Below are 27,138 nucleotides of genomic sequence, written 5' to 3' on the forward strand. Positions count from 1 at the left end.
TTCATGCAGATTCCAATAAAACTTGAATATTGGTCATATCTATAATAGTTTAGGATTTACTGTTTAAGTGAAATTAACAATGCTAAAATCTGAATGCTTTGGTCGATCTTAATGATCGACATTTCATTTAATGGCGCATCATTAAAATGACAAGTGTTAGAAATGTCAACTCTGTAACTTTATTTGTTTAAAACATATAGTAAATATAAATTATCAGTATCTTCAATTAAGCATCAGATCATCAATTCCTCCACACAAAACACGCAGACAGCATGGCACCTAGTTGAATCATTCGGTAATAGAATATTTGTTGTAAAGTTTAGTGCACAGTAGTTACTTTTCTTCTTTATTTCTTTATCAGAAAGCCCATTGGTGCAAGGCTACTGGCCATGACATTCTAAGTTAAGAAGGAAATTATATTGGCTTTATGTAAAAGAATTTGACCTTTATTATGTGATGGATATTATTGTTACTTTATTTAAAACGTGAGAGTGGGCAAGCTTTGATTATTGAAATATGTTAAAACTTTAAATAATTCAATTTAAGCTGTAGACAATCAGACGTACGGCATCAGGGAAGAGAACTGCACTAGTCATTTGAGCGACGATGTTCGGCACGCGGGACACGTGGTCAGAGACGCGCAGAGGGATAGTGCTGGTGGAGACGCGAAAGCGGATGATTGGTCTTTAGATAGCTGAGAAGGGAGACGGCTTACAAACTTCGCGTTGTGTGGTATTGCGGGACTTGGTCTCTGAGCGGTGAGCAACCGCGCGCCTAGTGTGAACTCTAACCTTTATTGTGAATGATCGAACAGTGTCAAATGGACATGCACTCGAGTGTAACCGTAACTATGAATACGACAACTTTCGATATTAATTTGCTTTCTGAATAAACAGTATTCTAACCGAATCGCAACTGTGTGTGGTCTACATCATTTATGGGTCGTTAATTTAATTGTCAATATTATTATTACTGTTATTATATGTTAAATTAACTTTGAATGTTTCATAGAACTTCGAAAACTTGCCATCAGTCAGACTTTTTAACCAAAGGGCCACAAGTGTATAATTTAGGGCGTGTAATGCCACATGTGCGGTTCAACCCCTAGGCGAGTTTAAGCGACGGAATTCCTACGAAGAGGAACCGCATGTGAGTCCGAACATGTTTGGGATGTTAGCTCGCATGTCGTTGTGTTAGTTCACAAACTTGAAGATTCAATAAAGATCTGTCATTTCTATACATAAATTAGCTGGTGTCTGGACCATTAGGAGTATTAACTTCCACCACCGGCCACAATCTAGCCTGCAATTATTAATTCTTAAGTAGTTGACAGAAACGTTTACACAGTCCCCTAAATGACAATATTAGAAATAGTGTCGCATTTGATAAAGCCTTATCTTGTGTGAACGCTTATAGAAAGCACTGGAGGCACGTACGTCGCATTTGGAATGTCAGTATCAACAAGTTCAGCATATATAAAGTACTGTTTACTCAAGAATGTTACAGAAGGTGTTACATATGGAGACCATCACATTCAGTACAGGCCGAACATCTTCGTAGAAAATTCTAGCGCACTCTATATCCATCTACATCTACATCCATACTCCGCAAACCAACTGACGGTGTGTGGCGGAGGGTACCTTGAGCACCTCTATCGGTTCTCCCTTCTATTCCAGTCTCTTATTGTTCGTGGAAACAAGGATTGCTGGTATGCCTCTGTGTGGGCTCTAATCTCTCTGATTTTACCCTCATGGTCTCTTCGCGAGATATATGTAGGAGGGAGCAATATACTGCTTGACTCTTCGGTGAAGGTATGTTCTCGAAACTTTAACAAAAGCCCGTACCGAGCTACTGAGCGTGTCTCCTGCAGAGTCTTCCACTGGAGTTTATCTATCATCTCCGTAACACTTTCGCGATTACTAAATGATCCTGTAACGAAGCTCGCTGCTCTCCGTTGTATCTTCTCTATCTCTTCTATCAACCCTATCTGGTACGGATCACACACTGTTGAGCAGTATTGAAGCAGTGGGCGAACAAGCGTACTGTAACCTGCTTCCTTTGTTTTCGGTTTGCATTTCCTTAGGATTCTTCCATTGAATCTCAGTTTGGCATCTGATTTACCGACGATCAACTTTATATGATCATTCCATTTTAAATCACTCCTAATGCGTACTCCCAGATAATTTATGGAATTAACTGCTTCCAGTTGCTGACCTGTTATTTTGTAGCTAAATGATAAGGGATCTATCTTTCTATGCATTTGCAGCACATTACACTAGTCTACATTGAGATGCAATTGCCATTCCCTGCACCATACCTCAATTCGCTGCATCAGGCCTTAAGAATCTCGTCGGATTCCACAAGAGACCTTGCATGAAGCGTTTCTTCATTGGAGATTTGTGTCACGTACACGAGGCTTCTGAATTGTCCCAGAAAAAGAAAAAAATGAATAGAATATAAAATAGAATAAATGAATAGAAAAGTCTGGTGGTGTCAGGTCACGGCAGTGAGGTGGTCACGCAAATGGACCTCCCTTATCAATGTGGTATTGATGGAATTTCAAACACAATTCTGAAACGTTGTTCCAACTTAATAAGTAATGTCGTTAGTGATATATCCAATGCATAGTGGCACAAGCAAATTTTCCAGACAGCTTAAAATACGCAGCTGTTAAACGTCTCCATTAGAAAGGTGACAAGATAGACTTAAGCTATTATCATTCGATTTCCTTACTGACATCTTTTTCGAAAATATTCGAGAAGTAATGTACTCAATACTACTCTCACACTGAAGTGGAAACGATTTATGTAGCATATTACGGTTTAGATTTCAGAAGAACTGCTCGACAGAGATAGCTATTTATACATTGGCTCATGAAACAGTACAACCATTAAATAATAAAATATCGCCAACTGGTATTTTCTGTGATCTTTCCTCTGAATTGAATTGGGTGGTCATGACAGTTCCTTAGAAATTCTCATGGAAGTAATGGCTTTACAGAGAGCTGGTTTGAATCCTGCTTAACAAACAGAATGCAAAAGATCGAGATTGTTATGAATGATTCAAAGCATGTCGGAATAGTAGAATATTTTTGTGACTGGATATAAATCACAAAGTAACTACCACAGGATCTAATTTTGGATCCATTCCTGTTCTGCTTTTTCATATTCACGTAACATTCAACGAGCAGAATTTCTTCTTTCTGCAGACGATACCAGTGTCATAATAAATCCCATTGCACGGAAAGCTAGAGAAGAGTTAGTGAATGACATTTTCTAAAGATGTATAAAATGTTTCTTAGAAAATGGGCTCTCCCTAACTTTTGGAAAAAACACACTAGACTAAGCCCTGTACAACAAATGCTCGTACCAACGACTGATATAGCACATGATCAAGACTCATTAAATGAGGTAGATTGGTCCAATTGGCGGATGTACATATTAATAAAAACCTGAACCGAAAGAAACATATTACTGAGCTATACAAATAATGAAGTTCAGGTACTTTTGCTCTTATATAATGGCTAATCATGGATAAAAACGGATCAACCTCCTGTCATATTTCGTATATGACCTCTTAATAATCTCTTATCGAATAATTTTCTTTAGTCACTCATTACTTAGAAAGAAAGCACTGATTTCAGAAAAGGGAGCATGAGAATAATATGTTGTGTTCGACCATGGGCGACATGTAGATAGTTCTTCGCCGCCACTATAGATATATCCGCTAATGATATTCTTCATAAATAATCTATAACAATTTGAAAACGACAGTGATTTATATATCTTCAACGTTAGAGAGAGAAATTATCTTTATTACCCTTTATCAAAGCTGCCAATGGCCCAGAAAGGAGTTCAGTTTTCAGCAACAAATATTCTTGACCATTTTCCCAATAACATAATATAACTGACAGGTAGCAGCAAGTTTTAAATCTAGCTTTAAAATCATTATTAATGGACAAATGTTTATACTCCATGGACGAATTTCTATTTAAAAATTGATAGCTTGAAAAAACACTTGTTTCAAAGTGTAGGTGAATGAGTATGACTAAAATAACGATGAGCTGGTCAACGTTAACACTCACCATGTATATATATCGTGTAAGGTGACTACTTCCACATCATTTCGATAAAACTATCGTTGAAATGATCTGTGGAACATGTAACTAACTGATCCGGAGCCTGGAATATGGAGCACTGAGCACATCATGACCTTGCACAGAAAAGTGCACAAGCGCTCCGGTTAGTTGCATCCAGCTGTACACGCTCTTAAACACTACATTTTCTTCTGTGCGCTGATTGTCCTTGTTGTTACTGACATTCCAAAGCTTTCAATGGTTCAGGGCTATCTCCAAGGTCACACGTTCCTCCTCCAAAGCTGTATTCCAGCTCCTCCATCAGCTCCTTCGATCTGTGCTCAACCTGTTGAAGCACCCTGTGTACACGGAAAGAGAAAAAAGGGGAACCATTCTGGCGACGAAACTGACATAAACAACTTTGACTAGCTCGGATTGTTATTACCCAGTGGTTGGGAACGAGCATCGTGGAAGCGATGTAGCACATCGGCTGTTTACGTGCTACTGCGATGTGGATTTATGGGAACTGGACGAAGGACCGTGAAACTACGAGTGGACGATAAGCTGTGCCTCGTCACAGACGGTGGAGGACGGGGGCGTGCCCATTCTGCACAACAGAGTATTAGTCGATCTGCAGACTCCTGTGCTGGTACAGTCATAAGCGTTTCGGAGCACTCATTTCAACTCACATTGTAGAGTTGAACACGGGACTCTGTAGGAGAGAGCCCCTATGAACACATATGTATATATTAAAGGAAAGAGTAATTATTTTGAAACTGAGATTTAATCACAGATACTACAAGAAATAGTATGGTGTATAAGCAAAATTACTCCTGATTCGATGAAGATATAAATCTTTACCCGTTTTGTTAAAAAAAAATGTCATGAGACATCTTTAAATTTACAAAAACGCTCTTGAATTTGAATTCCGAACTATTAACTTAACCTGAGAAATTTCTTTATTTCTACGGACGGAAAAATTTACAGAGAAAAATATATTCATCTTAGAAACAAAAGAATTACCGTATTCTGGGATACATTGTGTTGCGTCTGTTGTGAAGTAATGAAACTACACACTGAGTGTGAAACTTAAGAGATAATGTACGACGTGATGTAATATACAGTGGAACATAAGAAGTCAAATATGTATGTCTCTGAAGCTTTTAGGGGAAAGAACAACAGTATGGACGTCGTTCCTAATGATAGACAATTAAAAAATTGAAATAAATATCGGCGGTGGAGCAAAAAAAAAAAGACTGCACGCGTGTCATAACGCATAATTCATCAGTTCTACTCCGCAACTGAGGAAACAAATCACTCTACGATTATAGCTTCAGCACTCCGGCGCAGTTTGTATCCCTCACATAACAGAAATCAAGCACCTCACGTATTTTGTATGTGTATAAGATAATACAGATGCTTAGAAATGGGTCGTGACGATGTTCTGACTTTCGAGAAAAACACACTTTTATGCGCTCAGTTTAACTGCAAGTAATGCAGATAGCATAAATAGACATCGTGATATTATATTTTTTTATATTATTAGCATTCCCCCATAGATTAGGCCTTGTCATGCCGGGGTAGCTGAAATACACAGTGATCCAAACAACAAGGTAGGGACGCATAGCTTGCTGCTTAGAGGGAATGCGAACTAGACTGTAACGTGGGATGTTCAACGGCCATAAATGTGTTGAGCAAGACCATCAGTATGCCAGAGTAGCCTGGCGAGATATCCTGCGGAATCCACTTCGCTTCTGACTTGTAGCAAGTGGTGAAGTGTACAGACGTGCTACTGAAAATTTTCTCTTCGAAACTAACAACCTCGATCAGTCCCTTTACAGAATCATTTCCTCTAAAACTTCAAAAAACCATCACACCAATGTACTTTGTAAGAGATTCTACCTCAGGGAATAAACAGAGTCTCATTCCTAAAGTAATGAAACGGGATTCTCGGGGCGCATAATGTTATGCAAAAGTTGAGTCGGAGTGCACTGAAATCTGACTAAAGCCACAAAGACGCAAAATTAAACATAAGAATGTAAGTTATCTAGCCACCTTTAATATCAACTCCTTTTTAAAAACAGGTCAACATAAAACATTAACACATTTCCTCAAAAGGAAGAATATTACAATAACTGCATTTCAAGAGACAAGGTATACCAACGAACACCTATATATCTGACTTAGAAGGATTACGGACTTTTAAAGATAAATCAGGAAAGACTATTATGCAAAATATATCAGAGTTTGGTAAGGAGTCATCATAAAGAAACAAAGTTAGGCTTATTAAAAGAACTTCAGTCCATAAGTGAAAGACTTTCCACATTACCCTTTAAGTCAACAAACAAAGCGTGTACTACTGTAAACACACATTTGCCAACAAATGAAAGGAAAAAAAGAGTATAAGAAGTGCTAACACTAAAATTTTGGCAAATAATTGGCTGCCTGTTAAACATAATTCCATCAAGAAATTATATTACTTGGAGGATCAAAGTCACAGGTGCATAGTAGGAAGATGTCCTGCTATGAAAGAACTAAGACATATGCAGAACAACTTACTAGTCTATATGGAGGACGTGGTATATTTCTAAAATCTGCGGTTTCCTCGGAAGCAAACTACATGTGTGTCACCAAATCCGATTTGTTCAGAGGAATAACTAGATTATGTAAACACTATGGAATGTAAATAATATTGAAGTCGTTAAAAATGCTGTTTGCAGTCACAGTATTATATCTACATAATGAAGCTATAAATTAGATGCATAATTAAAAAGGACCCAGTACCTGGCTAAAAAACACGGCACAATCAACTTAACTAAGGAAGTAAATTATAAAGCACTACAAATGAAAAAATGTCTGAACCGTGAGAACAATTCCAAAAACAAAAAAAACAGAAGCTGTAGAAGATACCATCCTCCTCAAAAATAAACACGAGCACGCCTGGAGGAATGATGACTGTGATGATCTATTATTCAAAAGACAGAGAGCCTGGCACACTGGAATGCAAATAAAAATGATAATACTCGAGAAGCCTTTATAGAAGCCAGAAAAACAACGTCAGAAGCTCTTTAGATGGTCAGACTACAACATATGAAAGATCAGCTGACATTAAAAGAATATAAGTTTAAACAAAACAACGAAAGGAACTTCTACAGAGCGATCCAAACCACCTTAAGAGAAAGGCACCTACTAGCTTACAGTTTAAAGATCCAAAACTGCATAAAATAACAACGAAAGCTTTAAAATATTTGTAGAATGTTTCTATCACTAACACATCTTTTTTCCACCACCAAAAAATTTCAATCTTGTCAACACAACATCAAGAGAACCAGGCCGGAAGACACTAATATTTGAAGAAACTGAAGATGTCGCGGCGCAAGTTGAGCACCAGGGGAAGAGACTTAACAAACAACCAGCCAGCAAAATGGACATCGGCCCTAATACATACCCTACTTATAAAGATAGGTAAAACACATCCTAACAATTAAAGGAATATACCTCTTGCCACTGATTTACAAGATTTTGTAGAAAGGCACTTGTAAGCAGAGTTAAAAGAGAATCAGGGAGGTTCAGGAAGAGCGGGTCTTACGTAAAAAAAGTCAAAAAAGCAATGTACATCATAGAAACTGGGATAATTTGATGCTTGAAATACGTGATAGCATTTGTAGATTTTAAAACGGCGCTCGATTCTGTTGATAGAAATGCATAATTAAACATTTTAAGAGAGTTTTGACTAGAAAACAACAGAAATAATTATATCAACTGAAATCAACACAACATGAAAAGTCGAGTTTATGGGAGAACTGTCAGAAACTTTGTAAATCAAATCAGGTATAAGAAAGGGGATGGCTTTTACCCCTACTGTGCAATTCAAAAACTGGTTAGATAATGGAAGAAGGTTTTGATATTAAGGGTATACAAACAAGAAGACAGCCAATGAAGATCACTGAAGACTGTCTAGCATTCGTAGATAGTAAGGCACTTATTGCAGACTCACTTGAAAGAGCACAAGAAAAAAAATTACAGAACTACATCAAGCAGCAAACGTAAGATTAAAACTATCGTTTTAAGAAACTCAATTTTTTATAAACGTAATGAACGCGTCCTAACAGCTTGAAATAAATGACAGCTAAATTTTTAGAGTAGACTTATTTTAATATCTGGAAGGATGGGTACAAAAAGTATGATGGAAAAGACAACAGTAGAGTTTAGAATATTCGTACTACAAATGGAGAGGCCCTTTCAAATAACTAGAAACAAAAATATTAAAACGCCTTACTCCTGAAACACTATGAATCAGTCGTCAGCCCTAAAACACTTTGTGCAGTGGAACACTGAAAACTATGGGAGAGCTCGCAAAATTATAAAAGTTAGAAAAAAGACTCCTAAGTAAAATACAAGAACCCTAAAGCAGCAGTGGTTCAAAATCCGGAATAAGATCACATACAGAATTATATGTGAAAGGTGAGAAGTTAAAAGATGTAACGAGAAAAGGGAGATTATAATTCTGTGAAAACGAATGTGGGGCTAATAATGACAGGATAATCGAACAAGTCTTTGACCTAGCAAACAGTCACAAAATCCAAAATTACATGGCTGAGATGGTAGGAAAAGATAATGAATATGTGTAGTAAGAAAATAAGAAACAGAACATAATTGTAGAACCAAATCAAGAACTGGAAAAAAGTAGACACAATGAGGGAAGGAACAACATTCTCGAACAACGAAAAAAGTGTGCTCCAAAGGAAACTTCAGCTGAAACAAGAAAACTGAAATGATGTTGATTTATCGTACGCTCTACGAGGGTTGCTAAAGAAAAGAAACCGCATTCTCTGATGATAGACTCAGTCAAAGAAAGAGTTACCAACCACTTTTTCAGCTTTCCTGAGGCTCAGTCTTACTTCCTGTGCTGAATGTTCTGCCCATAATCATTCCGCATTGTTTTCCGTCGCCCTTCATTTCCAATCTGGTTTTACATTTTAAATTTATCGCGTATTTGGCAAGTCTCTTTTTTGTAACATTGAAAGGCAAATTAAAATACCTATCAGAAACTATTTAGCAGGTCTATATCTAATTGGCTGTAACTTTCTTTCCTTTCCAGTAATCTAAACACAGATAATTTCAGTGCGAAGCGATACACTTAAATCACCTTTTTTCTCGTATCACACTATACATAAACATTAACTTAAAATCTGGAGTATAGAAATATGTAACAAACTGTGAAACTCCAAATCACGATCCGACACTCAATGAAAAAAATAGTTCAAATGGCTCTGAGCACTATGCGACTTAACATCTGTGGTCATCAGTCACCTAGAACGTAGAACTAATTAAACCTAACTAACCTAAGGACTTCACACACATCCATGCCCGAGGCAGGATTCGAACCTGTGACCGTAGCAGTCGCGCGGTTCTGGACTGAGCGCCTAGATCCGCGAGACCACCGCGGCCGGCACACTCAATGAACTCGCCCATTATATTACTGAACAAAGAGGCCTCAGTTCTTAGAATTAACACAAATCTGTTAAGAGCTGGCGGGGAAATATACCATGCAGGACATTATCTATAGTTTTTTGTTTTTTATCCGACGTATCTGGGGCTCGGCTAAAAGAATCTGCCTAAATCGAAAACGGAAAAATTGGCCATGGTGTATTATCTGTCAAACGTGAACTATTTTAACATATAATAAAGTAAATGTATGAAACTCACCAGACACAACTTTGTCTAGGTAGGTCATCTCCGCTATGGCGTCGTACGTGATGTTGCCGTCGTGTCGCATCAGCACAGAGTCTATCTCCTGCTGCAGCTCGTTTTGTATATCCTCGTGCAGCGCCAGTTCGTATAGGCTGGAGCTAATTGTGGTACTCGAAGTCTCGAAGCCAGCGATGAAGAACCCAAAAGAGTCTGCCGCCAGGTCTTCCAGTGAGAAATCTGCAGTTGGGGCGGTTTATTTTGACGTTAGCAACGAATAAGTAACAACGACAGTTTGGTGATCCTACAAAATATTGTAATGAAATGACGTAATATTTACTCGTAGTCCCCAGCCTACTTAAGACTGACGGTCTCAGGTTTCAATACCACCCATTTCTCAGAAGTGATGTAGAGGTTGTTATATTTTGTCAACGATAATTGGTAGTATCCAACCATTTTGATCAAAGTTAACACAAATCAGTAATTCGTTTTGGGAGGCAATGCTCTGGCGATCAAGTGGCGGAAAGTATTAAAACTGTGACAACATACTTGCGACGTTTGTGAAATAAAATGAAATAAAAGCACAGTGAGAGAACGTCCTACCCTTAGAATAGTCCGTTTATGTCCATAACCGCCCCGTGACGCTCCGCAACCACGCACCAGATCCTGTCCTTTTCACCTGTGGGCACCAAGACTCTTCACCTGACGCTTCTGTGGTGTCCACGTGTATGTGTGAGCTGCTACGACCGAGCCAACAATCTGTGCTCAGTAGTTGGAGACCGACGGTGACAAGCGACTGATGAGAACTGGGTACAAGTGCCCATATATCACTCGATTACCTCCCAAGCAGCGTGCTCAATAGGAAGCGGCCAGCGTCTACATCTATCAGACTCCTCAAGTCACTGCACGGCATGTCGCAGGGAATGCATAATGTACTAATATCATCTCGCCCCACCCCCTTCTCTTCACCTTTCTCTCTATCACACACACGGATGGTATTCGGGAAAAAAGCCCGTTGTCAGTCCTCTGAATGAGACCGATTTCCTCTGATTTGAGCTTTGCTCTCATTATGTGGTACTATGCGGTGCAATTTCTGACACTCCAAGTTTAGAGAGTGAGGTTATCCGTGATGAACTGCATTTCTCTTGCAGCCTCTCTCGCAAGAAATGTGCGTGATCTCGGACGTCTAGCACCTCTCGGAAATATGCTTGGAGTGTAGAGTGCTCATCCCAAAAACAATGATATGAGCCATTAGCATGCTAAGATGCGGGTCTTTGCACGAGAGACGTTTAAATTATCACCTTAAGGTCCTAAAGTCCAGCAGAGAAACTATGGTAACACGAAGAAAGAAAATATCTTTTTAGATGAAATCGTTCCCGGTTTTGGCCGTTAAAACGTTATTTATTTCAACTACAGTTTCGATACATTGTAGTTTTTGAGCACTGTCGGACGTTGTAACTCACTCAGCAACATAAAGCTGTGCCACGCTGTGTAAGAGCAGGTTGCATGAGGTGTTGTGAATTTATCACCTGATCCAGATGTCTCTGCCGCTTTTGTGATCCAGTTACCTACCGCATGAAATTTAAACTTCAGTACTTACATCATCATTTCACCAGCTCAGTAGAAAATATGGTATATGGAACACTGATAAATTCACAGCACCTCATGCAACTGCTCTTACACAGAATATCACGGCTTTTACATAATTATTTCACCACCTCTATAGAGGATATGGTATATGGAACAGCTGATAAATTCACAGCACCTCATGCAACTGCTCTTACACAGCATATCACGGCTTTGTATTACTAAGTGGGTTACAACATCCCAAAAATGCTTGAAAATGACAACATATCGAAGCTACAATCGCAATAAATAATGTTTTAACAGCTAAGAGCGGAACTGATTTCATTTAAAAATTTCACAAAAGCTGTGGAGCGAGTTATCACCAGACTAAACAAATATAGATGTAATATTACCAAAGTACAAGTACTTTGCATCGACAAGAATAATACTGCTGGAATTGCACGGTGAAAAACTTTCTCCCTACGGCTGTCGTAGATTAAAAGACTTCATTGTGGTGTGAGACAGTGTGGTCATATTCTGCAACATGAGGTGCACGTGTTGCCGCTGGTAAAGCATTTTGTGTTCGTTCTAGACTTAGACGTAAATTAACAACAGCTGAATTGCTATGAATGTGGATTAAACGTGGAGGAGCTATAACTAAGTCTAGTTTAATGTATGCTGGTACTTTAACACAATGATGAGCCAAAACATTGTTACCGCTGCCCACGGCGAGTTTGAATGCCTCCTGGTGGTGCTGAGGGCACGTGACACTGTAAGGGAAGAACGCAAGCGGAACAGAGACAAATGGGCAGCCATTATAGTGAAACTATGGACTGAAAATGCGGAAATGCAGTGATACAGGCGGTTTTGACATACGGCACATTCTTATGGCCCTGTGGCTGGAAAAGAGAATCTCTGAAACGGCGAAGCTGCTCACCTGTTTGGGTACTACTGTCGTGAGCACCTATGGAAAGTGGTTGAAGCAATAGTGGAATAACGCGTAAGCTTTATGTTACTAGACGTCCATGTCTCACCACAAAACGTGAGGTTCAAGGATTTCCCCCCCCCCCCCCCCCCTCCCCTGAGAAATCCAGGATAGAGAGCGATCAGTGCCGGATCCGACGACAGAGTCCAATGATCGTGCAGACACAAGGGTTTTGCAGTACATAGTTCAAAAAATGGTTCAAATGGCTCTGAGCACTATGGGAATTAACTGCTGAGGTCATCAGTTCCCTAGAACTTAGAACTACATAAACCTAACCAACCTAAGGACATCACACACATCCATGCCCGAGGCAGGTTTCGAACCTGCGACCGTAGCGGTCGCTAGGTTCCAGTAGTCTGTAGCGCCTAGAACCGCTTGACCACATCGGGCGGCATAGTTCAAAGGTCATTGTTGAACATGGAGCTCCACATCACACAGCCCTTACGTCTTGCTATGTAACGACATCGTCAGTTACTATTGCATCGGACACAGTATCACTGAGTTTTCACCGTGGATCAATAGAAACGTGTCGCCTGTCGAACGAATCGCATTTTTTGTTACACCGTATCGATGATTGGGTCCTTACACGCCGTCATCCAAGCGCTTGGTTGCTTGAAAAGTGCTCCGCGTCACAGATGCTGGTCGGTGAGAGCAGGATTATGCTATAGGGTACATTGAGTCGGGCTTCCGTGGGATCTGTAGCAGTACACGATGACAGGGTACATTGAGTCGGGCTTCCGTGCGATCTGTAGCAGTACACAATGACAGAATGACATTATTGAACCACGTGAACTTATTGCGGACCACTTGCATCCCTTCATGGTTGGAACCTTCTCTGATGGCGATAACGTCTTCCAACAGGTTAACTCTTTGAGTCACAATTCCAAAATAGTGCTGCAGTGCTTTGAGGAGCTTGACAGTGAACTCACCTTGATGTCTTAACCAGCAAATGTTCCTTATCTGTACTGACTGTAATACACACCGGACACCATCTGCCTGCCCACAAACCACTACCCCCCAATTTGCGGGAATTCTGAGGCCTGCTTCTGGAAACCTATCAAGGGCTTGTAGAATCCATGCCAAGTAGAATTGCTGATGTGCTGTGTCTGAAAAGTGAACTAACACGGTATTAGACAGGTGGTCATAATCTTCTGACTCGGCAGTGTGCTCGATTTTAAAATGAAGATGTTTGTACGAAACAATAACTCAATTGCTAGATTTCCCTCTGCTTACCATAGTTACGCTGTCTGAAAAATAAATTTTCCCTACTGGTCTGATAGTTTTACAAAAAAGGTTTCAAATGGCTCTAATCACCATGGGACTTAACATCTGAGGTCATCAGTTCCCTAGACTTAGAATGACTTAAACCTAACTAACGTAAGAACATCACACATATCCATGCCCGAGGCAGGATTCGAACCCGCGAACGTAGCAGCAGCGCGGTTCCGGACTGAAGCGCGTAGAACCGCTCGGCCACACCAGCCGGCGCGTATGCCTTCTATCAAGAGAGAATTATGTGGCAGATTCAACTTAAATCAGTCTCAAGACATATTCCTAAAACCTTAAAAGTCGTGAGTCACTGCTGTGATGAATCGCTGATTTCGTAGTCAAACAACATCGGATAATTCTATCTCTTTTACGCAAATAACACAACATTAATTTTTGCTTAGAGTTATCTGCCAATATTTGTATCAAGCACTGTTGCAGTGCAAGTCTATCTGCATATAATTACAAATTTAAGACAGTGTCACAGCTACGATTCTTCAAATAGCCTCATAGAACTTCAGACGGTGTCCCGAACACCATTTAGGTGTAAGCGTTTGTTGACATTATTGGCTTTATCACTTTGTATTGTTCGCATTTTTGCTAACAAATATTCAGTTCAATTATAAACGCATTATTATATTTTATAAGTATGTATTTTGGTTACTATGCGACGGGGTGGATCTTTACCGAAGGCGGTCTTTGAGTCAATCTGAGCTTCGCTTTCCATTAGAGTCCGCGCAGCACACGGTAGCCGATGCACAGTGACCAATTTTCGTGTCCAATGCTCTGGGTGAATTCAATCGGCTGTTCGGAAAGGGAGGCCGACATTGTCCGCCCGTTTGAGGCTGGCCGGTAACGACAGAATCGAAAAAACGCCCTGCAATTTTTGTCAATCGATTTAAACAAATTATTCGGTAAAAAATTCATGTTCGCATTACTTGCTGCTTTATACGTCAGCTTTAGGATGACGTGTCCAACATTTTGTAAATAGTCATAGTTATTGTGATATTTATACTTCAATAAGACACTACGTGAAATTAGAAAAAGTTTGAAATGAAAAAAAGGCTTTTTCTTTGGTGCAGATTACATAACATGTTGCTGCATATGAAACTCAGCTAACATACTGAATTTTTCTTTAGACTTGGGTGGAGGTCTTATCTGTCACCAGTCTCGAGAAAATTGATCTGATGTACCACACTTATTTACGACTGTGAGCGCCAGCCGTAAAGCCAGAATGAAATATCCACAGCATTACTCATATTTCATAAACGGTTTGAGATATCGAAAAGAGATTTTGGCAAATAATAAGACACAAAGAGGAGAGTAGTTTGTCATATGACTATTCATTATCTACCATGCTATTCCACTAACTACAGACTTCTTTCATTAAAGAAAACAAATTCATTTTAGTACTGAGGATGCACTTTTTCATAAGCTAATGACCTTACTTTTCCTCATTTCCTTTCGTAATACACTTAATGAGCCACTGTTTCAAAATTTTCTCGCAATCGCATGTACAAAAAATTTTAGTGAGGTGACACTGTGTAAACGCCGCTGCCCTTTGACAAAATAAGCAAATTTTAATATGGAAATAACAGAAATATAGGCTTTACTCAAAATTCAGCACTCGTGACGTTTCTGTGTAAGTTAAAATTTGTTGACGAGCCAAGTGCAAACAAATCGCTACTTTTCTTTCATTTTTCAGAGTGATTCTCGTTAGGTAGTAAACAAAACAGAGGTGTCAGTTGATCTTTTTGAATGATTACCATGCAAGTGTGATGTGGACGGACTCCACTGAATATTTAGAAAAAATAACAGCATAGGCTTCAGTGTAGAACGGCACTTCCCCTCCATCGCTCAGCGTTTTGCCTTCAACCCCTAAAACTAACGCTCTCCCCACGTGTGCCTTGCCGACTGCCCACGTACCGGCCACGTTATTTCCCGCCCTCTCTGCCATCTGGAACCCAGCTTCCACTTGATCGCTGCTTGGATAAAACACGCCGCTTCGCACAGCTGGGTCAGTTAATTTAGCAGGCCACACAAGCACTCTTACGTTCATGTGAACTCTAAGTAAGCTTTTCCAATGTACCCGATGTCCGAATAGTTCACCAGTATCATTAGCTGGAGATTTGGTGGGAAATATCAAGTTATTCGTCTGGCCTTAAAATGATAAGGATGTTGTGTCGTTGCTGCGGTCTTCAGTTTGAAGACTGGTCTGATACAGCTATCCTTGACAGTCTACCCTGTACAAGCCTCTTGGTCTATGCGTAACTACTGAAACTAACGTCCATTTGAACTTGCTTACTGTTGTGAGCCTGGCTGTCTCCCTAGGAGTGTAGCTACTCCTCCTCTCCACCCCACCCACAACCGATGACTTCGTCATGCTTCCAGATGTATCTCATCAGTGAATCCCTTGTTCAAGAAAAGTTGCACCATGAATTTCTCTTCTCCCCGCGTTGATTCAGTACCTCCTTGTTAACTATCATGTTCTCAGCACTCTCCTGCAGCATCACATTTCAAAAACTTCTATTCTCTTCTTGCCAGAACTGTTTACCGTCCACATTTCACTTCCGCACAAAGCTCCGTTTCAAATAAATAGCTTTAAAAAGGACTATTTAAAACTTCAAATTTGTTTTCGATACTAACAAATTTCTCTTTGTCACAAAAACTTTCCTTGCTATCGTCAGTCTTCGAGTTATATCCTCTCTGCTTCGACGATAATGCGTAATTTTGTTCTCAAAAGGACTAAACCAGTTTACTAACCCACTTTTAGTGACGCTTTGCATAAACTACACTACTGGCTATTACAAGTTCTACACGACGAAGATGACGTGCTACAGACGCGAAATTTAACGGCGAGAAAGAAGATGCTGTGATACGCAAATGATTAGCTTTTCAGAGCATTCACACAAGGTTGGCACCGGTGGCGACATCTACAACGTGCTCACATGAGGAAAGTTTCGAACCGATTTCTCATACACAAACAGCTGTTGATCGGCGTTGCCTGGTGAAACATTCTTATGATGCTTCGTGTAAGGAGGATAAATGCGTACCATCACGTTTCCGACTTTGATAAACGTCGGATTGTAGCCTATCACGATAGCTGTTTATCGTATCGCGACATTGCTGCTCGAGTTGGTCGAGATCCAATGACTGTTAGCAGAATATGGAATCGGTGGGTTCAGGAGGGTAACACGGAACGCCGTGCTGGGTCCCAACGGCCTCGTATCACTAGCACTCGAGATGACAGGCATCTTATCCGCATGGCTGTAGCGAATCGTACAGCCACGTCTCGATCCCTGAGTCAACAGATGGGGACGTTTGCAAGACAATAACCATCTGCACGAACAATTCGACGACGTATGAAGCAGCATGGACTATCAGCTCGGAGACCACGGCTGCAGTTACCCCTGACGCTGCATCAGAGACAGGAGTGCCTGTGATGGTGTACTCAACGACGAACCTTGGTGCACGAATGGTAAAACGTAACTGTTTCGGATGAATCCAGGTTGTGTTTACAGTATCATGATGCTTGCATCCGTGTTTGGCGATATCGCGGTGAACGCACACTGTAAGCGTGTATTCGTCATCGCCATACTGGCCTATCACCCGGCGTGATGGTATGGGGTGCCATTGGTTACACGGCTCGGTCACCTCTTGTTCGCATTGACGGTACTTTGAACAGTGGACGTTACATTTCAAATGTGGCTCTACCCATCATTCCACCCCTGCGAAACCTTACATTTCAGCAGGATAATGCACGACCGCACGTTGCAGGTCCTGTACGGGCCTTTCTGGATACAGAAAATATTCGACTGTTGCCCTGGCCAGCGTATTCTCCAGATGTCTCACCAATTGAAGACGTCTGGTCAATGGTGGCCGAGCAACTGGCTCATCACAATACGCCAGTATCGTGTTGAAGCTGCATTGGCAGTTGTACCTGTAACCGCCATCCAAGTTCTGTTTCACTTAATGCCCAGGCGTATCAAGGCCGTTATTACGGCCAGGGGTGGTTGTTCTGGGTACTGATTTCTCAGGACCTATGCACCCAAACTGCATGAAAATGTAATCACATGTCAGTTCTAGTATGATATACACTCCTGGAAATGGAAAAAAGAACACATTGACACCGGTGTGTCAGACCCACCACACTTGCTCCGGACACTGCGAGAGGGCTGTACAAGCAATGATCACACTCACGGCACAGAGGACACACCAGGAACCGCGGTGTTGGCCGTCGAATGGCGCTAGCTGCGCAGCATTTGTGCACCGCCGCCGTCAGTGTCAGCCAGTTTGCCGTGGCATACGGAGCTCCATCGCAGTCTTTAACACTGGTAGCATGCCGCGACAGCGTGGACGTGAACCGTATGTGCAGTTGACGGACTTTGAGCGAGGGCGTATAGTGGGCATGCGGGAGGCCGGGTGGACGTACCGCCGAATTGCTCAACACGTGGGGCGTGAGGTCTCCACAGTACATCGATGTTGTCGCCAGTGGTCGGCGGAAGGTGCACGTGCCCGTCGACCTAGGACCGGACCACAGCGACGCACGGATGCACGCCAAGACCGTAGGATCCTACGCAGTGCCGTAGAGGACCGCACCGCCACTTCCCAGCAAATTAGGGACACTGTTACTCCTGGGGTATCGGCGAGGACCATTCGCAACCGCCTCCATAAAGCTGGGCTACGGTCCCGCACACCGTTAGGCCGTCTTCCGCTCACGCCCCAACATCGTGCAGCCCGCCTCCAGTGGTGTCGCGACAGGCGTGAATGGAGGGACGAATGGAGAAGTGTCGTCTTCAGCGATGAGAGTCGCTTCTGCCTTGGTGCCAATGATGGTCGTATGCGTGTTTGGCGCCGTGCAGGTGAGCGCCACAATCAGGACTGCATACGACCGAGGCACACAGCGCCAACACCCGGCATCATGGTGTGGGGAGCGATCTCCTACACTGGCCGTACACCTCTGGTGATCGTCGAGGGGACACTGAATAGTGCACGGTACATCCAAACCGTGATCGAACCCATCGTTCTACCATTCCTAGACCGGCAAGGGAACTTGCTGTTCCAACAGGACAATGCACGTCCGCATGTATCCCGTGCCACCCAACGTGCTCTAGAAGGTGTAAGTCAACCACCCTGGCCAGCAAGATCTCCGGATCTGTCCCCCATTGAGCATGTTTGGGACTGGATGAAGCGTCGTCTCACGCGGTCTGCACGACCAGCACGAACGCTGGTCCAACTGAGGCGCCAGGTGGAAATGGCATGGCAAGCCGTTCCACAGGACTACATCCAGCATCTCTACGATCGTCTCCATGGGAGAATAGCAGCCTGCATTGCTGCGAAAGGTGGATATACACTTCACTAGTGCCGACATTGTGCATGCTCTGTTGCCTGTGTCTATGTGCCTGTGGTTCTGTCAGTGTGATCATGTGATGTATCTGACCGCAGGAATGTGTCAATAAAGTTTCCCCTTCCTGGGACAATGAATTCACGGTGTTCTTATTTCAATTTCCAGGAGTGTATTTGTCCAATGAATACCCGATTATCATCTGCATTTCTTCTTGGTGTAGCAATTTTAATGGACAGTGGTGTAATTCACTCTGCAACGCCTGATTTTACTGTATTACATCCAACTGCCCATGTTTGTTGTTGATGATGTTTATCTTATAACTCGATGGAAGGTTCGCTGATTTACAGTCGGGTGACAGAGCTAACATATATGACCTTTGGACGGGTATCATACTTTGCCAGAAGGAGAAAACTATGGCCCTCTCTGAAATGTCTTGGTATCCTAACGGTGCCTTCCGGTTGGAAACATAACAGCTTTCCATTATTAGCATACACCGGAAATGTCTACATTTACACATTGTATAACCTCCTTGCAAAAACTAACTTTTCCGTTCAAATCGTCTTGCAAGTCTTTTAACGTCTCTGACAAAATTACAATGTCATTGGCAAAAGTTAGTATATTTATATCTTCTCCCTGAATTTTAATTCCTCTTTAAAATTTTGGCTTAGTTCCTCATACTGCTTTCTCACTGTAACGATTAAATGCCATCGGAGGTAGGCTACAGTACTATCTCATTTCCTTCTGAACTCCTGTTTCCCTCTCAAGAACGTCAACTGTAAAAACTACAGTCTAGTCTCTTTAAAAGTTGTAGATAGCTTTTCACTCCCTGTCCTTTATCATTGCTACCTTAAGAATCTTAAAGAGTGTATTCCAGCAAATATTCTTCAAAAGGTTTTTTTTCTAAATCTACAAATGCTATGAACGTAGGTCTGCCTTCTCTGTCTATCTTTTAAGGTCAATATTGCCTCTCGTGTCCCTACATTTCTCCGGAACACAAACATGTATTTAACAAACAAGCCTTACATCAGCCTTTCCATTGTTCTTTAAATAATTGTTGCCAGAATTTTACATCTGTGATTTATTAATGTGATTGTTCGGTAGTAATAACACCTGTCAAAATCTGCCTTCTTTGGAACTGAAATTATTACACCCTTCTTCAAGTCTGCAAGCATGTCGACTGTCTCATACACATTGCACTCTGAAGTACGAATACAGTAGTTTTGTCATTGAATATTATGCCAATGATCTATGACTGAATGTTGTCAACCTAAGTTGCCTTTTTTGATTCCGATCTGTTGTTTGCGTGTCAAACTCTTGTCGCAGTATCATATCTACGTCTTCATCTACTTCCTCTCCCCTTCTCCTAATAAGGAGGTTGCCCATCGAACTATTGGCCGATTCGGATGTTCCCTTCGGCAGCTTTGCGTGAAGTGATCGAATAGGACTCTCGCATCTGTGTGATGTCCTTAGGTTAGTTAGGTTTAAGTCGTTCTAAGTTCTAGGGGACTGATGACATTAGAAGTTAAGTCCCATAGTGCTCAGAGCCATTTGAAACATTTTGTTTTGTTTTGTTATTGACGGTGGTAAATTTTCAAATGCTCCATGTCATCCCAGATATGCATTACAGCAATGAAAATAATTCCAGTACCTGGCTGAACAATGTCGTATTAGCAAGTGAGAATTACCGGTTGTCATTTCAAATACACTCCTGGAAATGGAAAAAAGAACACATTGACACCGGTGTGTCAGACCCACCATACTTGCTTCGGACACTGCGAAAGGGCTGTACAAGCAATGATCACACGCACGGCACAGCGGACACACCAGGAACCGCGGTGTTGGCCGTCGAATGGCGCTAGCTGCGCAGCATTTGTGCACCGCCGCCGTCAGTATCAGCCAGTTTGCCGTGGCATACGGAGCTCCATCGCAGTCTTTAACACTGGTAGCATGCCACGACAGCGTGCACATGATCCGTATGTGCAGTTGACGGACTTTGAGCGAGGGCGTATAGTGGGCATGCGGGAGGCCGGGTGGACATACCGCCGAATTGCTCAACACGTGAGGCGTGAGGTCTCCACAGTACATCGATGTTGTCGCCAGTGGTCGGCGGAAGGTGCACGTGCCCGTCGACCTGGGACCGCACCGCAGCGACGCACGGATGCACGCCAAGACCGTAGGATCCTACGCAGTGCCGTAGGGGACTGCACCGACACTTCCCAGCAAATTAGGGACACTGTTGCTCCTGGGGTATCGGCGAGGACCATTCGCAACCGTCTCCATGAAGCTGGGCTACGGTCCCGCACACCTTTAGGCCGTCTTCCGCTCACGCCCCAACATCGTGCAGCCCGCCTCCAGTCCCCTTCTTGGGACAATGAATTCACGGTGTTCTTATTTCAATTTCCAGGAGTGTAGTTCACGACGTACTCTTACCCTACAATGGGCGAATACCCACTTGCACTCAACAGCCCCAGCGGCTTTTTTATTGCTTCTAGCGTCCAGTGGCCGCACTAATACACACATTTTGTAACTTCCTGGCAGATTGAAACTGTGTGCCGGATCAGGACTCGAAACCGAGACCTTCCATGTCTCGGACACCGTTCTTAACCGAAAAAAACATCTACGCATGACTCGCGAAGCTTCCTCAAATTAATACTTATGCCAGCAGCTCCCTCTTAGCTTCTATACTTCGTAGAAGTTTTATTGCACCTCTTTCGGGTTTTCCACTCCTGCTAGAAAGAATACAGGTTCGCCAGAAACAGTGTGAAAAGCCTTTAGGCGTTTGCAAGGTTGGTGCGATGAGAAATAATTGTTAAGAAAAAATGCACCTTTTCCTACTTAATCAACAATGAAGTCAGCCAAACAGGCCGTTCCGCTCACAAAATGAAGTGGCCCGTCAGATACAATTATTGTCAGTTATTCTCTTAGCGTAGATGAAAGCGCTTTGACCCGGTTTCGATCGTAACGACCGTCCGATGGCCAATTTTTGTATCATCGTCTCGTTCGGTCTTGGGAAAGCAAACGAAGAATACCGTCTCTGGCAGTCATCTTGAAATTGCGCTCGCAACGACCTGGTTCGATAACTTCAATGTTAATTAATTCGTAAAAGGTACAAAGTATGAAATTTTTTTCTTAACAATTATTTCTGAGCATAGACTTCCTTGCAAACACCCTTACAAGCTTTTCTGATTGTCTCTGACCACCCTGTATAATGGAAAAATGGCTTAGTCACAGTCTAGGATATTGTTTCCGAAATGAATTATCCCTCTGCATCGGAGTGTTCGTACATTCCGATAAGACTGATAATACAGTTTATTATAAAATTTTGTTTATAATTATCTGCAAATTGTATTATGGTTATTAACATTCGAAATTTATCTCAACTTAACAGCAATGGTTTGTAGCCTCTGAAAGCCTTCCTCTACCTAAAAGAATGGAGCAATAATAACGAAATGAAAAAAGGGAAAGGTATGTTTTGTAATTGAGGAAGGTGCACACCTCCAAAGCTTTCTGTGAACCTCAGCGAAAATCATCGAGTAATCTATGTTAATACAAGTAACTTAATATCTTATACAACATGACATGTACGAGTAATTGTGCCAACGCAATTAGATCTATAATTTAAATTTTGGTGAACTTGAATTCTGTAGCTGTAGAAACGCAATGACAGTTGTCCGAAAAAAAAAAGAGTTCATGATTAGGTTATAACGTCACATCAAGGCGAGGTCACTGGACAGGAACTGAAGCTTTTATCGGGGAAGAATGGAAATGAAAATCAGTCGTGCTCTTTTGAGGAAAAAGAAAAAAAGACATCCCAGTATTCGTCTCAAACAATTTAAGGCAATAAAGGAACATATTAATCTCGATTACCATCCACCACAATCCAAATTCGGTGTCTTGCCTGTGCGGCAAATTGCTTGGTGTATCCGAGATAACATCAGCTGCATGTGAAGCATGAAAATGTTGCAGAACGTAATACAGTCACATGTATATTACGTCTGTGTTACTCAGAATATTTTCAACCTGGAGACTGATGAATAGTTCAGAGTGCTATTAACTACAGCTATTGTCCTTTTCTCTGATGTTGACATCTTAACACATGCAGCATACACCTAAAACTGTAATTCTTGTAAAGACCTTTGTAAGAATGCGGGATCAGTTTTACTTTACTTAAGCGACTTTTCCTGTTGTAGTTTGGTTCGCCCTCATGTGTTCCACAGTTTGAAAACCCCAGTTGCAGCTCAGCTACCCTCGAGAACGTCCCAGATTTGAGAGGCAAGATGTCGTCTCACGTGTTGGATATTCGGAAAAAGTAAGCCAATAATTTCCTGCTGTTCCAGCGTTCTCCTGGTGCTTCAGATGAACAGCGGGCATAGATCTTAAAAACAGCGATAGCAGGACGTTCGTGTTAAGGTGTACAAATTTTATTTGCATGTGAAGCAGCTAGCGTCAGACCACTTACTAAAATTTTCGCTGTGATCTTTTACGTGTGAGAAAGTAGAGCGTTGTTTACATTCGAAGGAGGTCGCTTCAGGCCACGTACAACAAGTGCCTATCCAAACGAGGAAGCAAATTCTCGTAGCGATATAAATGAAACGGCCAACGACCATGCCGCAGTGGTCACACCGGTTCCCGTCATAGCACCGAAATTAAGCGCTGTTGGGCTTGGCTACCACTTAGATGGTTCTGCTTAGAGCTGTTGGCAAGCGAGGTTGTGAGGCCAATTGAAGAATTACTTGACTGCGAAATTGGGGCACCGGTCACCAAAACCGACATGGACTGTGGGAGCGGTGTGCTGACCACATGCCACTCCGCATCCGAATCCGGTGACATCTAAGGGCTGAGGATTACACGGCGGTTGGTCGGTACCGCTCGACCTGCAAGGCCTGTTGAGACAGTATTTGTTTGTTTGTACATGGGTGAAAGAAAAGCATGAGCGAGAAACACAAGAGTAAGTAAGAAAAGAGAAAAATTTCGCTGCTATAAACTCGCCAGCTTCACAACACCCCTCCACAAATGTGTAGGCCGTTCAAGGTGAAATTACATGCTACATTATAGCCTAAACAACTCACAGGTTTTCTCCGTATTCTTTCCATTTTCCATCTTGTCTCCTTCGACGAATCCTTTATTTTTCAGTTGCATGAGTAGATCTATAAAATCCTTCTTGGTCACATTGTTCTTCTCCCTATATTCTACATTGTCTGCAATCATTTTCCGAAAGAAGCTGCTGACTTCTGTGAAGCCACACTTTATCCTGAAAAGCGAAACACTTGATATGAGTAGTGTTATTTATCCTCTTACATAGTAATAGTTTGAACACCTGAATCTTACAGAGAATGCAATTTACCGTGCTAGTAATGTTCTTTGTGATCACAATATTCAGTTAAAATTAAATGCTTTTGTTCATTGAACAAAAAATTAAGGACAACAGTAATATGCTGATGCCGAATGTTTCTCCAACTGCAGAATACATAAAATACTAACTGTACTAAGTCACAAGAGAAATTCTTTAGTAGCAATTGCAGTACAGAAACAGACATAACATTAAACGTTTACATATTTATTACTGCAAATGGGTCCACAAAGCTGCTCCGATGTATTAACATATTTTTTCCCTTACGCATCATATTCCGTTAGTATAAAGATAAAGAAGAACCATCATCAATATAAAACAAATGAAGTCGTACATTAACAGGCATAACCAATTAGTGCAAGCGTTCTTAGTAAAATGGATCTTTTCAAGACTGAATATAGTGAAAAATTAGAGGATTCGAGTAACAACAGAACAGGAGATGGATGATATGCGCCATGTATATAAAGTGAGAACCGACAAAATTCGAGGATGGAAAATGTCGTAGTAATGTATACTAACAGATCAGAGTAAATGATGAAGATGAAGACGGATGAGACATCTGACATTTCAGAAAGAACTCTACAAGGATATTACAAGAGAAGGAAAATGTCGTGATGTTTCGATGATTCTCTATTTTGAATAAGGGAGCACACATACACTCAAGTATGAGTGTAATAGAAACGGAGTGCAACGACGTTGTAATAAAAATTCCAACAATATTTATACCGAGAATAGTAATAGCTTTTTGTTATTTCCCTTATTTATGGATTCACAACCACTAAAAATCGATTAAAGGATGTTATTTGAATAAGATTTTCTCACCACTATCGACGACTTACTGCCCTGCTGTCATTTTCAAATGTACATGTTCATACACTGAAGAGCAAAAGAAACTGGTACACCTGCCCAATATACTGTATGCCCCCGCGAACACGCAGAAGTGCAGCAACACGACGTGGCATGGACTACACTAATGTCTGAAGCAGTGCTGGAGGCAGTTGACACCATGAATCCTCCAGGGCTGTCCATAAATCTCTATGAGTACAAGAGGGTGGAGATCTCCTCTGAACAGCACGTTGCAAGGCAGCCCAGATATGCTGAATAATGTTCACATCTGGGGAGAGCGGAAGCTCTTAAACTCAGAAGAGTGTTCCTGGAGTCACTCTGTAGCAGTTCTGGACGTGTGGAGGGTCGCATTGTCCCGCAGGAATTGCACGACTCCGTTGGAATGCACAAAGGATCTGAATGAATGCAGGTGATCACACAGGATGCTTACGTACGTGTCATCTGTCAGAGTCGTATCTAGACGTATCGAGGGTCCTATATTACTGTAAATGCACACTCCCTCACCTCCAGAGAGCCTCCATCATCTTCAACAGGGTCCATGGATTCATGCGGGATCCATGGACTCATGAGGTTGTCTCCATACCCGTATACGTCCATCCGCTCCATACTTTTTGAAACGAGTCTCGTCCGACCATCCATCATGTTTCCAGTCATCAGCAGACCAATGTCAGTGTTGACGGGCACAGGCTAGACGTAAAGCCTTGAGTCGTGCAGTCATCAACTGCAGTTGAGTGGGCCTTCGGTTCCAAAAAGCCCATATCGGTTATGTTTCGTTGAATGGTTCGCATGCTGACACTTGCTGATGGTCCAGGATTATAATTGCAGAAATTTGCGGAAGGATTGCACTTGTGTCACGTTGAACGATTCTCTTCAGTCGTCGTTGATCACGTTCTTACCGGGTCTTTTTCCGGTCGTCGGAGGTTTGATATTTTACTGGTTTCCTGATATTCACGGTACACTAATGAAATGGCCGTACGGGAAAATACCCGCTTCATCGCTAACTCGGATTTTCTGTGCCCCATCGCTCGTGCGCTGGCTATAGCATCACGTTTAAATTCACTTACATCTTAATAACCTACCATTGTAACAGCAGTAACCGATCTCAGAAATGCGCCAGACACTTCTCTTACACAGGCGTTGCCGACGGCCGCGCCATATTCTGCCGTTTACGTATGTCTGTATTTGAATACGCATGCCTATACCTGTTTGTTTGGCGCTTCTGTGTATGATGATGTATGTGTTCACAACTTTCAATCTAGACTCACACATGTATGGGATAACTTACTGATGTTCACCCTGTATAATTCGTTCAGAAAAGGGTATAAACAAATTTACTGAACATATTTACTTTGTGTCAAGTTTAGCAAGTTGATTTGCATTCAGCTATATCGACGACGTGTTTGAAAAATGCAAGACACTTTGTCTCTGTTTTTTGAGTTCATGTAAGACCTGGTAATAACATGTGTTCAATCTGAATTAACGTGGCCACGGGCCGCAAATTCGAGATCGTTCACTGAAGGCGCCAATAAAACTCGCCGCCTTTCGGAATCCTAAGGCTAACCATCTGCGTTAATTGAGAACACTGTAGGATGTGAAAGTTTCTACAGAAAGTGTTCTCATCCGTTCAAGCTGACCTCGTGGTGTACCTGCTTGTGCTCTGCTAGTAAACGTCGCAGTGTGTAGAAGTAAAGTCGGGTGTTCGAGCCCACTCAATAATCTACTTTCTAATCTCATTTCGTCTGTCTGCTCTATGCGTCATTCTGATGAAAGCTCAAAAACAATTTACTTCACTTCCTGACACGATGGTAACAGCAAAATTTCCACAAACATTTCGCTCCTGGCTATTTGTCAAAACTATTTCATTTCTACACGAGAGTTTCCTCTGGACGCAGCAGACACTGACCAACGGTCATCTGGTGCTGTACGGCGTCGTCCCAGGTGATTGCGATGCTTTGCTCCTTGTGGCTATTATCTACATTGCACTTTTTTGCATTTTTGATGGCAAGCATAAA

At 41.9% G+C, this 27,138-nt stretch overlaps 1 protein-coding gene across 1 annotated transcript in view; it reads right to left on the reverse strand.

Annotated features, from left to right (window-relative positions):
* Positions 1-27,138, reverse strand: part of LOC126272684 (cytochrome P450 6k1-like) — a 116,211-nt gene that overhangs the window by 11,955 nt on the left and 77,118 nt on the right. The window contains exons 5-6 of the mRNA XM_049975701.1: positions 24,000-24,181; positions 9,785-10,006 (exon numbers count right to left, since the gene is read on the reverse strand). Of these exons, the coding sequence (XP_049831658.1) occupies positions 9,785-10,006; positions 24,000-24,181 (404 nt within the window). The remainder of the gene's footprint in view (positions 1-9,784; positions 10,007-23,999; positions 24,182-27,138) is intronic.

Source organism: Schistocerca gregaria, chromosome 5, assembly GCF_023897955.1.
Source record: "Schistocerca gregaria isolate iqSchGreg1 chromosome 5, iqSchGreg1.2, whole genome shotgun sequence".
In the NCBI taxonomy this organism is placed as follows: domain Eukaryota; kingdom Metazoa; phylum Arthropoda; class Insecta; order Orthoptera; family Acrididae; genus Schistocerca; species Schistocerca gregaria.